The following is a 12965-nucleotide window of genomic DNA, read 5'->3' on the forward strand; positions in this document are numbered from 1 at the left end:
CGATATGATACGCCAGGTCCCTTGAAACATATGCTGTGCAGATGTTTCTTCCCTGCAGCGACTGTGTCAAGCAGCAAGGGTGGACTGGCTTCCAGCAAACCCCCAAGCCACACCAGCTGGGCAGTTGATTGAATTTTGCAGGAGGAAGAAGGATGGCAAGAGAGTAGGCCTTAGAATGCATCGTTTCTTTCAGCCAGGCGGCCGTGGTGGAGACAAGTAATGTTTGGGGTTGAGTCCTGGCTCTGGTTGTTTCTGGCAGAGACCTTTAGCCTCTCTGACCCTGACCCCATCTCTGAACTGGGGATCAGAAGGGTTGTTGTGATCCCCACCAGCTATGGGCCCACCAACCATGAGAAGCAAAGAACGAGTGGAGGCTTGGGGCTGCTCCCCCTCTCCTTCAAGGGCAGGAAGTGTTCATTTTATACAGCGAGGACTCTGTGCTTGCTTTGGTGGACATCTTCAGTGGGTCGTGGCTCTGGAAGCATTTAGAGAACACAGAACTTCACTAAGTTTAGCCCAAATCGTGAACCTGAGGAGTGAAGCATTAAATGAGCTCACAAAAACATAGAGCATGATATGCATAATGCAATTACATGTGCTCTACAAACAGTCTTCCCAGTGGCCTCACTTGTAAGTGGCCATACCTCCCACTTGGCACACGTGTGGAGGATGGGGACACACGAAAGCCCCATAGGACACCTTCTTGGACATGCTTGTGTTCTGGTATGAAATGGTAAAGGGGCAGGAAGAACATGCGTGGGTGGGCTTGGTCCAGTTTCCTAGCCCCTCTTCTGGGATTGGAGGTGGAGCGGGCCGGGCCGGTGCTTGACTTCCTTTCACATCATGGATGGAGAAGTCCCAGAGTGAGAAGGAATAGCGGAAACCCGAGTCAGGCTGCTGCAAAGCGGTCAGCTCAGGGCCCTCCTCAGACTATGGACTTGGTTCCTTTTTCCCAATTGAAAATATGGTCATCCTCTCACTCACATGTGACTGTGTTTTGGCACATTGTCCTCTGAAGTCAGGGATGTCACAGGGGCTAGAAATGCAGCCTGAGGAGGGCCGTGCCCTGCCTGCCTGCCTGCTTGCCTGCCTGCAGAGGGGCTGGGCTGTGACATGGGGGTGGTGAGATGCACGGATCGTCAATTGCCAGCTGGCTCCCCCTGCCCCACTAGGGAGAAAACTTTGTCTCACTGTGTTGTGGCGAAGACCTGTGCCCAGCCAGCCCTTGGCATCTGCCCCCACCCTGAGAAGGAAGCCTTGGAGGCTGCCTCGTCTGTTCCTGTTTCCTGAAGCCTGTGGGGCCACTCTTGACTGCCTTCAGATCGCTCAGAGGAGACCTTCTGGCTGCGCGGGGGGGAACTCCGGTACTTGAAGATGGGAAGTACATGGCACCATGGAAGTTTCCTTTCCTCCGTTGTAAAGAAGACTTGTGCTTGACATGCCAACGGCAGAACTCAGTCTTGGAAGTGCAACAGCTTTGCAAGCCTCTGTTTTCCAAGTTTCTGATGCTGGTTCACGGGTTCATGTTTCAGGGAAGGAAGCAGGAAGCCACACTGATGCTCCTTGTCCCAAATAACAGTTGGAGCTGCATCTAAATGGGCCCTGGAGAGGAGGCATGGATGTGGGAGGTGGGTGGTCACTCTTGGACAGAGCCACTGTGCTGTCTTACTTCCCAGCCTCTCTCCACGTTTACCTTTTCCCGGCAAGCATGTCAGGCACCACATTTGAGGTGCTGGGACGGATAGAACAAGGTCTCTGTTTTTCTGGAAGCCACAAGTTGCCAAGCATCATATAAAGATGAAAGACATAGTTATATTTGCAGTCCAGCCATAGATTTCGCTAATATTAACTGAGCACCTGCTTCGTTTTGACATGTAGTAAAGCATGTGATCCTTGCACAACCTGGAGAAATGGGTTGCATTCTGATTCCCATTTCACGGATGAGGAAATTGAGCCCAGAGAGGTCCGCCGACTCATCGAAGGTCTCAACTGGTAAAGGACATCTGGCTGTCCACCTTAGTCTGCCTGATTTCAAGTCTGAGCTGTTAGAACTCTTAGAAGGGAGAAGCTGACCAGGAGGATGGGAGCTTCTAGAGGAGGTGGCATTTGAAAGATGAGCCTAGAAGGTTGGGTCCCAGGGCAGACCTTACCTGGTAAGGTAAGAATCAGGGTGTTTCCATGGCTACCAATCTTCAATAAGCTCTTTCTGTAGACACAGAATTGCTAATGGAGGAATTAGCCCTGTTCCCAGGCAGCAGAGCTACTTCTTTGAAGCCAGGATATCCTCCCTTCCTCTCTCCCTTCTCCCTCCAGTGATCTTATTGGCCATACACAGTAAAGAGTAGACTAAATACCTCCATTTTTGCTTTCTGGAATTTTACTGAATAGTTAACTATAGTAGTATTGGTGGGCCTACCAGCAACTGGTCTAAAACCATAGCGCCCCCAGCAGAGACTCATTTTAAAACTTAGCATCTAGATAAAGTTGAATGGTCCAGCCCTGGCCAATTTAGCTCAGTGGTTAGAATATAGATGGAAGGTTGAGGGTTCAATCTCTGGCCCCAGTCAGGGTGAGTGTGGGAGGCTACTAATCCATCAATTTGTCTCTCAATGGAAAAAATATCCTCCCGTGAGGATTTTAAAAAAAAAAAAGTTGAATGGTTCAGCCACACCAGGGAATACTATGCAGCCATTAAAAAGGAAATATTGATTTGTTTGTAACCCTCTGAATTAAAATCCAATTCTATAACAATAAAGTTAACAAGAGCCTATTTGTATAGAAATACATTTGAAATTTATGGATTTTTGTAAAGGAAAATCTAGACAGATGAACAGTCTGTTCCAGGGAGTGGGATTGAAGGGTAAGCTTTTTGGAAAAGATTGTAAATCTCTACTTATTTGTGATATTTCTGACATTGAGCATGTATTACTTTTGTAATTAGATATAAAAATTACATTTTCTTGACACAGAAAAGGTGGGGGACCTCAGCTCTAAGCTCCAGTCCCAGAAAGCTGAGTCCAGCCGGTGGGTTGGATCTCTGCACTGGGTTCCTGTGACTCCAGCTCCTCAGTCCCTGCACTTGGTTCCTGCTTGGGCATCTTGGGGACAGAGCTGGGGTCAGGTCACACTGGGACCAGTGCCCAACAGCAGCTTCTGTAAACTGCCCAGCAACAGACGTCCCAGGTCTTGGCTGCAAGTCCCAGCCTTTCTCCCAGAGCTGAGAAACGAGCTCTCTGGGCCAAGGGTGCGGTGGTAGCTGTGATTGCCATTAACTTTGGGGTGGGCCAGGTTGGCAGTTTACAGCTTAGCTGTGGGAGAGCGGGGTAGGTAACTCTGACCTCAAATACTGCCTCTTGGAGCCTTACCTCCAATCAGAACTGTGGGCCTTTACTGTGTGTTGCCATAGGTTAGCAGTGGCCCCAAAGTCACAGTTAACATTGACATGCAAGCTTATCAGACTTTGGCTCTTCTTACTTTGGGGTCCTCCTTAGGAATATTCTCTGGATGAGGTTGGTGGCTGATAGATTTGAGCCCAGATCCCACTTACTAGAGATAGGACTTTGCTAGTTACTGGCTACTCCCCCTACCCGCTCAAGCGTCAATTATTCATCTGTAAAATGGGCACAACCGCTCCTTTGCCAGGTGAATGGAAGGGTCAGAGATAATATTGGAAACGCCCAGGCATTCATTAATGTTGGTTCCCTCCTCTTGTGCTAGTTGAGAGGAAAGATGTATGTACAGGTGGGTACCAGCACATCCAAGGCCCCAGCCTGGGAATGTTAAGACAAAGGGCATTTTGTCTTGGCTGCAGGAGAGAGATCTAAGGCTGCCCTAAGCCAGTGATGGTGAACCTATGACACGCGTGTCAGAGGTGACACGCGAACTCATTTTTTTTGGTTGATTTTTCTTTAAGTGGCATTTAAATATATAAAATAAATATAAAAAATATAAGTCTTTGTTTTACTATGGTTGCAAATATCAAAAAATTTCTATATGTGGCATGGCACCAGAGTTAAGTTAGGGTTTTTCAAAATGCTGACACGCCGAGCTCAAAAGGTTCGCCATCACTGCCCTAAGCCAATCCCTTGGGTGTGGGAGGGGGGAGAAGGAAAGAGAGGACCCCGAGGCTAGTGCTGGGAAGGGGTATGGTGTCTGGAGCAGGGAGCCAAACTCCTTTGCTAGGGACTGTTATTGTTGCTGTTGTTGATAATGCTGAGTTAATCAGATCAAGGTTTAGGACAGAGAGGAGATATTGTAAGCCCTCTGGTAAATGTTAGCTACTGCTATGAGCTCACTTAATGAGTAACCGGCCTGAGGTCACACGGTAAGAAGGGCCAGAGCTGGGGTTTGCATCCTGCACTGGTTCTAAAGAGTCCACTGTTTTCTTCATTGTTTATTGATTTGAGAGAGAGACATAGATGTGTTGCTGCCCTTACTTATGCATTCCTTGGTTGATTCTTGTATGTGTCCTGACTGGGGATCGAACCCACAGCCTTGGCATAGCGGGACTGCTCTAACCACTGAGTGACCCAGCCAGGGAAGACTCCACTCTTGTTACCCTCTTCTTCACTCTGCTGTCCAGTGACATTAGCTCTCATTTCACAGTCTTGGCCTCCTTTTGATCTTGGACTTGGCTGCTGGAGCCAGCCCTCGCTCCAAGACAGGCCTGGAGTGCCTCAGTGTTAGGGGAGCCTTCCCTGTGATAAGGGCTCAGGGCGGGGGGTGGTGGCTGCTAATGTTGAAGGCATGTAAGCGTGAACAAACATGAACTACCAGGAGCTTAGGCATGGATCCCCTCCACTGAGAGGGAGCTCCTATGGCTGGTTTTTAAATGCATGCTTTATCTCTGACTTTTAAACATGGAGAAGTTTTATCCTGAATTGGGTGGGGGGATTGGTGGAGTGTTTGAAGACATAAATCTTGTATCTAAATTGCAGTCCATTAACAGACTTCCTTTAGCAATACAGCATGTGGACTGAGCTGGGGACAAAGGTTTTGAGGGGCCTTTCCCCCGGCTGCCACATGAAGGAAGCCTGTGGCTTCCCCTGTCCTTTCCTGCTCAGCTGTGCTCACCACCAACTTCGTTGCAGCAACAGCAGCTCCAGGCGCAGCACCTCTCCCATGCCACGCATGGCCCCCCGGTCCAGTTGCCACCCCACCCATCAGGCCTCCAGCCTCCAGGGATCCCCCCGGTGACAGGGAGCAGCTCGGGGCTGCTGGCACTCGGAGCCCTGGGCAGCCAGGCCCACATGACAGTGAAGGACGAGAAGAACCACCATGAGCTGGACCACAGAGGTGCGGCCTAGATCTGGGGCTGGGGGCAGAGGGCAGAGGGCAGGGCTGGGCTGGGGCAGAGGTCCGGTAGGCCCCACTTAGTGGACACAGCAAATGCTATCCCCGTAGGATCAGGAGTTAGCAGAAGCTTTGGAGCTGTCTCTTGAATTCCTGGTGGGTGGGAACAAGAGTCCTGTCACCCATGCCAATCCCGCCCATCCCCCCAACCCCCAGTGTACACCGGATTCTCTGCCTTGGAAGACACCTTGTTCATCCATCCCAGAGTACCCTCCACTCCTATCTTCCTAGACACCGTGCCTAGTCTTAAGGGCCGGCCTCAGTCCCACGCCTTCAGGATGCCTTCCTGGCCAGGCTGGGGTCTTTTGCAAATTCACATAAGAGTTTAAGAGGTAGAGTCCCAAGAACTGAGCCTTTGTTACTGTCCTCTTGTATCCTACCCCTGGAAAGCGTTTGTCCTCCAGGATTATCAGTCCTCTGAGGGCAGGGGTATTGAACAGAATGTGTGTCTCACCCACGCAGGTGCCTTGGAAACGGCACGCAGTCAGCACTCACGTAAAAACTTGTGAGTTGACTGCCTTTAGGCAGAGGTTGCCACCACACTACTGCGGACGGTGCTTGGGAAGACTTGCAATGAGGACCTGCTCCCACCCTTCCCTGGGTCCTAACATGAGAACCCAGGAAGCTGCACAGGGCAGGCCCTCCGGAGGACTCAGTTCGAATGGGAGAGGAAGGGGCCGGCTTCCTGGGAGACCCTTTTCAAAAACCGCCACCTTGTGTGCTCTGCCCTGAGGTGGTCTTTCGAGCTTTATTGTTTATTGAGATATAATTGACATATCACATAATGCCTATTCAAAGTATCCAGCGGGATGATTTCATCTGCCCTTAGATGTTTGCCAAGGCACACAGCTGGCACCTTCCGAGCCCCCTAGGCACCACATTCTTGGGCACTAGGGGCTTGGAGTGTCATCATCCTGCCCAGGATGGGGCCCCAAGGTGGCACCAGGCTGTGGGAGCCAGAGGCTTACATCTCTTCCCTGCAATAGGATGGGATCCCCCCCCCACCCCCCCGCAGGCAGGACAGTTAGGGTGTTAGCGCCCGACTGGTTAAGTAATCAGAGGCTTCTGCTTCCAGGGGCTTCTGGGAAAAGAGACAGAGAATGGTGTTAACTAAACAACAAACAACACCATTCTCACAATTGCTTTTTTAAAAAGCAGTGATGTTCTCAGTCCCAGATCCCATGGATATTTTCCGTAGCACGACCCTCCCCCAGCTTAGGCTTAAAATGCTGACCAGTAGCCGCGGTGTCCTCCTCGGCACGTCTGGGAGAGCCAGGCCGCCAGGCTGCCCGGGACTGGGCCGGGGGGAGTGTTAGAATTGGGGCAGTTAATTTCCAAACTGAGCAACGTCCCCTAAAGCCCTGCCTTGGCTGCCCCACAGGGAGGCCAGGACCGCTGCTTGCTTGAAAACATTGAGACTGACCTTTTCTCTTTCTTTTTTGTTTTGGGGCCCTGACCCTCCTCCTGTCCTGGCCTTCGGTCCCCAAAGAGAGAGAATCCAGTGCGGTAAGTGTCAGCACTCCGGAATCAGTTGGGTGTGTTTGGGGCGGGAGGAGGGCACCAGGTGCTTTTCTGGTGGTGGGGGGGAGTGTTGTCAGGAAATGGGAGTTGTTGTCACCTGTTGAGAGTGACCTTCAGTTGGGGAAGCCTTCATCTCCAGGCTTTTGGTCCATCATTTGTCAAAGTGCTCTGACTAAATGAGCTCCAACTCCCTTTACAGGAGAAGTGGTTAACCAGAGAGGTCTGCTGGCCGGCACTGGGGCCTCCCAGGGTGTCTGTGGAGTCTCTGGGCTGATCCAGGGCTTAGGACAGTGATGGCGAACCTATGACACGCGTGTCAGAGGCGACATGCGAACTCATTTTTTTGGTTGATTTGTTTTGTTAAATGGCATTTAAATATATAAAATAAATATCAAAAATATAAGTCTTTGTTTTACTATGGTTACAAATAAAAAATTTCTATATGTGACACGGCACCAGAGTTAAGTTAGGGTTTTTCAAAATGCTGACACACCGAGCTCAAAAGGTTCGCCATCACTGGCTTAGGACCTAGGTGTTCCACGTCCTGGGTGGGGGTGCCTCGCCACCCCCCGGGTTGGCTGCCCCCCTATGATCCTGTCTCCTCATGTTCTGAGGTTTCTCTCTGCTCTGGGTTTAAGAAAGTGCTAGGAAGTGAGCATTAAGGCCAGGCTGCCTGCACATCTGCCAGCTCTGAGATTTGTTGTAAATCTTTCTGATCACACTGAGGCTCAGAGGTTCTGTTTCAAGTGAATAAGCCTTCTGAATAAGCACGGTGGAGTCTGGATAAAAAATATCCTCCAGCGATTAGCAAAGGCATTTTGTTCCTCATAGCTGTCCTTGTATCCGGGGCCACCTAATCTGCTAGGAGAGCTTTGTTACCTTGTGTTAAGTAGGACTTGGAAGGTCAGGCAGTTAACTAGCCATCCCGACCCACCTCCCCTTCGCAGCCACTGCCCAGGCGGAGTGTGAGCCCCTCTGAGCAGCAGTGCTCGTGTCCCCTTTGGACCGGTCCTCTGCTCAGAAATCCAGATCCACACAGGGGCCCGGGAGGGGCTCACGACATAAGAAAAGAAATAACTGAAGTTGAAAATTCATTCTGATGGTTTTAGTGTTGGTTCTCAGAGGGTGGCATTTGGAGAAGTGGCTTGCCTCAATAGGAGAAGGCCGAGACTGGACCCCTCAAAGCTTAGGTCTGGTCCTGGCTTCATGGGACATTGGCTGACTCTCTTGGCCTCTCCCAGTCTCAGTTTCTTTATCTCTAACACTAGAGGCCTGGTGCACAAAATCTGTGCACAGCAGGGATTGGGGCGGGGGTCCCCTTAGCCCAGCCTGCACCCTCTCCAATCCGGGACCCCTTGGGGGATGTCTGACTGTCAGTTTAGGCCTGATACCCGGGATTGGGCCTAAACCTGCAGTCAGACATCCCTCTCACAATCTGGGACTATTGGCTCCCAACCGTTTGCCTGCCTGCCTGCCTGATTGCCCCTAACTGCTTCTGCCTACCAGACTGATCAACCCCTATAGTTTGCCCACGGCTGGTATAGAAGATAGATGGGCATCCTCCTGCCCAGCCAGCCTCTCAGCTTAGTTAGGCAGACCCCACCTCTCAGAACAGAACCCAGGGTCCCAGACCTGACCTGGTTAATGGACCTGTTGCAGAAGGAAATGGGTCATTGAAGCCCAAAACCCTCCCTGTCTTCGCATCGCCCTCATCCTCATAGCTATTTGCTCTTGGCTTTTTGCCCCAGTTTATGAAAGCTTTCTGCTACAAGAAACCCCCAGGGAACCCTCAGGAGCTAAGCTGCTCACTCGATGTCACTCTCCCATATCCATGCACATCGGATGTATAAAGCAGCGGGGCAGGCTCAGGCCCCTGGAGAGTCCAGTGGGAATGAGTCAAGATGCCATCTGGGGGCGGGATGGGCAGCTTGGGAGAGGCAGTAGGGCTGTGTGCATGCGGGGATGGTGTCGGAGGGGGTGTAGTCTGAAGCAATCAGCCCTTTGGAAACCAGGTTGTCAACAGATGTGGCCCACGGCCGGAAGGACGAAGCTTTGTCGGGGTGGGAGGGGGGAATGGCTGGACGGGCTGGAAGCTGTCCCAGAGGGGTTAGTCTAGAGTCCAATTAGAGGTAGCTTCATTCATATTTCCTTGCCTAGCCGAAGCAATAAAAAATACTTAGTTTTTTGGCCGCCTGCCAGCCAGAGGCGGGCTGGATCGATGCCGCTAAATGCCTGACATGACTCTCCGGTAGCAGCAGGGTTTTCAGCCTGACTGCATGAGAAGAAAGAGCTCGCTGTGCTCTGAGCTGCGTTCTGGGGCGCAGGAGAAACACGAGCTGCCACACGCCCCCTCCTCCCTGCCCGCCTGCAAGGATAGGGCCTGGAAGCATTTCTGCTTAGCGTGGGGCGGCCACCGTTGGAGGAAGGGAAATGAAATGACGGTGATTTTTCTGCCAGGCTTGCAGCAGCTAATTGAATTGCGGCTGTGCGCACATCGACGTCACTCGCAGGGCTGTGGGGAAGGTTGAACTGCAGTTCCATTATAACTTCCATTTTTTTCTTCAATGCTTGATAACTCTGCCATTTTAATTTGCTTTAGGCAGAAACTTGGCGGGGAAGGGATGCCCAGAAACCGGCTTAGCAAAGGAAATTAAGTTTGCAGCTGGTTTCCACACCATTCCCCCAAACGCCGGCGCTAACCCCCAGGAAAATGGGAAAACGGAGGTGTAGGCTCATCCCACCCGCCCTTTGATGCCCTCTTGTGTACATACGTCCCTCTGCGTCCCTGTGTGTCCTCATCACACACCTCTGCACTGCATGGATGTTGATGGCTTGGCCTTTCCCTTCTCTTTGGCTGGACTGGAAGCTCCCGGAAGGCAGCCTCTTCCTCCATCCTGGGCACCCGCTACCCCCTCCCCCCCCCCATCCCTTGCATGCTGGGTACTCAGAACAGGGGTGGGTAATGAGAAAGTGAGGGAAGGTTAGGGATTTGGCTCTGAGACCAGAGTAAACCTAACCAGCCACCCCAAGGGGGACATTGGTTCTGGCTTTATTCTCTGGGCACAGAGGTTTGCCGGCAGGTGCCCCTCCTTAGGTCCCAGCCTGGTGCTGACAGCCACGTGGTGCGTTCCTGCCGCCGTCACCCGGGGAGCCCACAGGTCCTCCTCTGAGGGTGGCGCTCACACCTTCCGGAGAGCGTTGTTTCCAGGCTGCCTCAGCTGTAGGCCCGTCTTTGCCTTCCCCAGGCCTCGAGTTCCAAAGTTGTCTTGTCCCTGCTTGCTTTGTATTTGAAGGGAGAACGCATTAGGTCCAGGCCAGAGGAACTTGGCTTTCCTTCATGTTGCCTCCTGTCAGCGGGCCTTGGGCACGCTTCCCGCTGCGTTCCCATTGTGACAGGAACAGGGAGGACTGCCGCCTCCCTGGTGCCCTTTTCCCATCTCTCGGAGGGAAGACGCATTTCTGTCTCTTTGAAATCCTGGTATTTCTCCAAAGCTGCACCTCCACTTAGGAAGCCTGTTGGCAGCAGTCATTCCTGTCGGGTCAGCAGATGAAGATTTGCACATGGTTCCAGTTTGTCAGCTCAGATCCATCTTTCAGGACTTGGTTCAAATTTTGCTCATCCCTTCTTGGAACAAATACGCGTGACAGGCATGAGATGGGGTGAAGGCAGCGGGGGGGGGGGGGGGGGGGGGCGGCCCTGAAGGAGCGCACAGTCTCATAGGCCAGAGGGCACAGGGCTAATGGCAAGGTTAATTACTTAGTAGCAGCGGCTTGGCGACAAAAGCGAATTGTGATGCTCCCAGAGCCTCTCTCAGGGGGACCTAGTCAGTGGAGTCAGGAAGGCTTTCCTGGTGAGGGGCTGATGCAGCTGTGACCTTCGGGACACGAAGGACACGTGCACTGACCTCCTGAGTTAGCGCACTGAGTTAGCTGGGACTGTGTGTGTGAAATGATCACACTGAACCTCCTTCCTGCTTCCAGAATAACTCAGTGTCGCCCTCGGAAAGCCTGCGGGTCAGTGAGAAGCATCGGGGCTCTGCAGACTACAGTATGGAAGCCAAGAAGCGGAAGGCCGAGGACAAGGACAGCCTGAGCCGATACGTATGTCTGAGGGTGTGGTGGGCACTGCTGGGCCTTGTGGTGGGCAGGCTGGGGTGTGGGAGAACCCACAGGACCTGTTGTGGGTGAGTCAGAAAGACATACTAGTAAGTGGGGCCAAGGGCAGGAGAGGGTCCCACCAAGGGTAGGTGGTGGCCTGGGGGAGGTGGGTGGAGGGCAGCGGGCGGCGGAGTCTGGGGAGAACTGAGGGCATCTCTCAGGGACAGGCCAACAACCCCGGCTGCCATCGGGCCCTCCTGGAGTGCCCATCTGTGTTGCTCACAGTTTGACCCTACAGCCTGACTGTGGTGCCTGCCCTGCAGGCTGTGCAGTGTGCAGGGTGAGAGCTGGCACAGAGGGAAGGCCGATGCTATGCCGGGACCTGGTGGTCTTGCGCCAAGGCCTCTTTAGCCACTTGGCTGCTCTGTGGCTTTGGACACGTTGCACAGCCGAAGCCTCAGCTGCATTTCTGGGCGCTGTGGCTCATCTTCCCTCCCACACAGAGTGTGGAAATGGTGAAGTGAGACCAGTCACTTCCTTGTAAATGATGGCAGATATAAACCCACTGGAAAGTAGTGTCTGGCTTCAAAGAGACAAGTTAAAGGGGCTTAGAAACATAACGGGCCAGCTGTCGGCGTGGCTGCCAGTGGGTGTGGGAGCAGAATGACCCCAGGGCTGGGGGCCAGGCTGGAGTACAGTGAGGAGGAGGGCCGCCTTTGGTGGACTTCGGGTTTGGCCTGGGTTCAAATCCGGCTGGTGGAAGCAGGGTGGGGATGGTGTGGGGTGGGGAGGGTGTGGCCTCTTACTGGCTTCTCTCTCGGTGCAGGACAGTGATGGGGACAAGAGTGATGATCTAGTGGTGGATGTTTCCAATGAGGTAAGGGCAGGCCTGGACTGCAGGGCGGCTCTCGGCTTGGGCGTGTGAGAGTGTTCCTGCCTGGTGGGTGCTCTGTGTCTCAGCTACTGTGCTAACATACTGGCAGCGTGGAGCGCGAGGAGGCCTCTGCAGTTGGGGCATCAGGCTGGTGGGGAGGAGCAGAGCAGGGCTTTGGTGGCTGGGCCTTCATGGGCACTGCGGGTTTCCCAGGACGGGTCCTCACAGAACCCCCCAGAGATCCCAGATTAGGGCCAGGGCTGGTTCCTCACGGCCTCCAGGTCAGCTGTGTTCTGCCCACCACCCTGGGGTCTGGAGGTGGGGTTGTGACCCCTGGGTCAGCCTCAGCCAGGAGGAGGAGCTGGAGCAGATCCACCCAAGGCCAAGAGGCCCAGCTGCTCAGTCTGAGTCCTGAACTGTGTGTGATTTGGGCAGGTCACCCCATCCCCACCCAGACCCCAAGTCTCCCCACCTGGGAGTCGAAGGGATCAGACTAGATAATTAAGAACTAGTTACCCCCACTTTGGGGTCCCCAGTCTCTCAGCCAAGCTCCTTTTCCTATCACCCATGCCCACTCCCTTCCATCCCAGCGCAGGAAAGAGTCTAGGCTGGTTGCTGCTTTGAGTACAGTTGTGCATCACTTGTGTTTTTAGGACCCAGCAACACCCCGGGTCAGCCCAGCACACTCCCCTCCTGAAAATGGGCTGGACAAAGCCCGTGGCCTGAAAAAGGATGCCCCCACCAGCCCCGCCTCGGTGGCCTCCTCCAGCAGCACACCTTCCTCCAAGACCAAAGACCTTGGTCATGTACGTGGGGTCTGCCCTTGGTGCTGCGGAGGGTCGGGGTGGAGGGGAAACGTCGGAAAAGAGACTGGAGCCAGAGTGATGCTGACCAGAGGGCAGAGGGATGGGGTAAAACAAATAGGTTGGGCTTTGCCCAGGTTCAAATGCCGGTTTTACTGCTTGGCCTGTGCTAGCTACGTAATGTTTCTAAGCCTTGGTTGCTGCATCTACAAAGTGGGAAAGTCACCATGGCCTCAGCTAAACAAGGTTGGGCAAGAATGAGTGGCTGTTGGGGCAGAAGATTCTAAACTGGGCTGGCTGGGGGGCGGGGGGAGGGC

At 53.2% G+C, this 12965-nt stretch overlaps 1 protein-coding gene across 19 annotated transcripts in view; it reads left to right on the forward strand.

The window, feature by feature from the left end:
• The window catches only part of TLE3 (transducin like enhancer of split 3), a 45542-nt gene that overhangs the window by 24519 nt on the left and 8058 nt on the right, over window positions 1-12965 (forward strand). For 14 of the 19 annotated variants that reach the window (XM_015571984.1, XM_006776072.2, XM_015571987.1 and 11 more), the window contains 5 exons: window positions 5091-5295; window positions 6842-6858; window positions 10855-10974; window positions 11798-11848; window positions 12499-12651. In XM_015571984.1, the coding sequence (XP_015427470.1) occupies window positions 5091-5295; window positions 6842-6858; window positions 10855-10974; window positions 11798-11848; window positions 12499-12651 (546 nt within the window). The remainder of the gene's footprint in view (window positions 1-5090; window positions 5296-6841; window positions 6859-10854; window positions 10975-11797; window positions 11849-12498; window positions 12652-12965) is intronic. The other 5 variants (XM_015571985.1, XM_015571989.1, XM_015571993.1 and 2 more) reach the window with 3 other exon arrangements.

Source organism: Myotis davidii, unplaced genomic scaffold, assembly GCF_000327345.1.
Source record: "Myotis davidii unplaced genomic scaffold, ASM32734v1 scaffold1069, whole genome shotgun sequence".
In the NCBI taxonomy this organism is placed as follows: Eukaryota; Metazoa; Chordata; class Mammalia; order Chiroptera; family Vespertilionidae; genus Myotis; species Myotis davidii.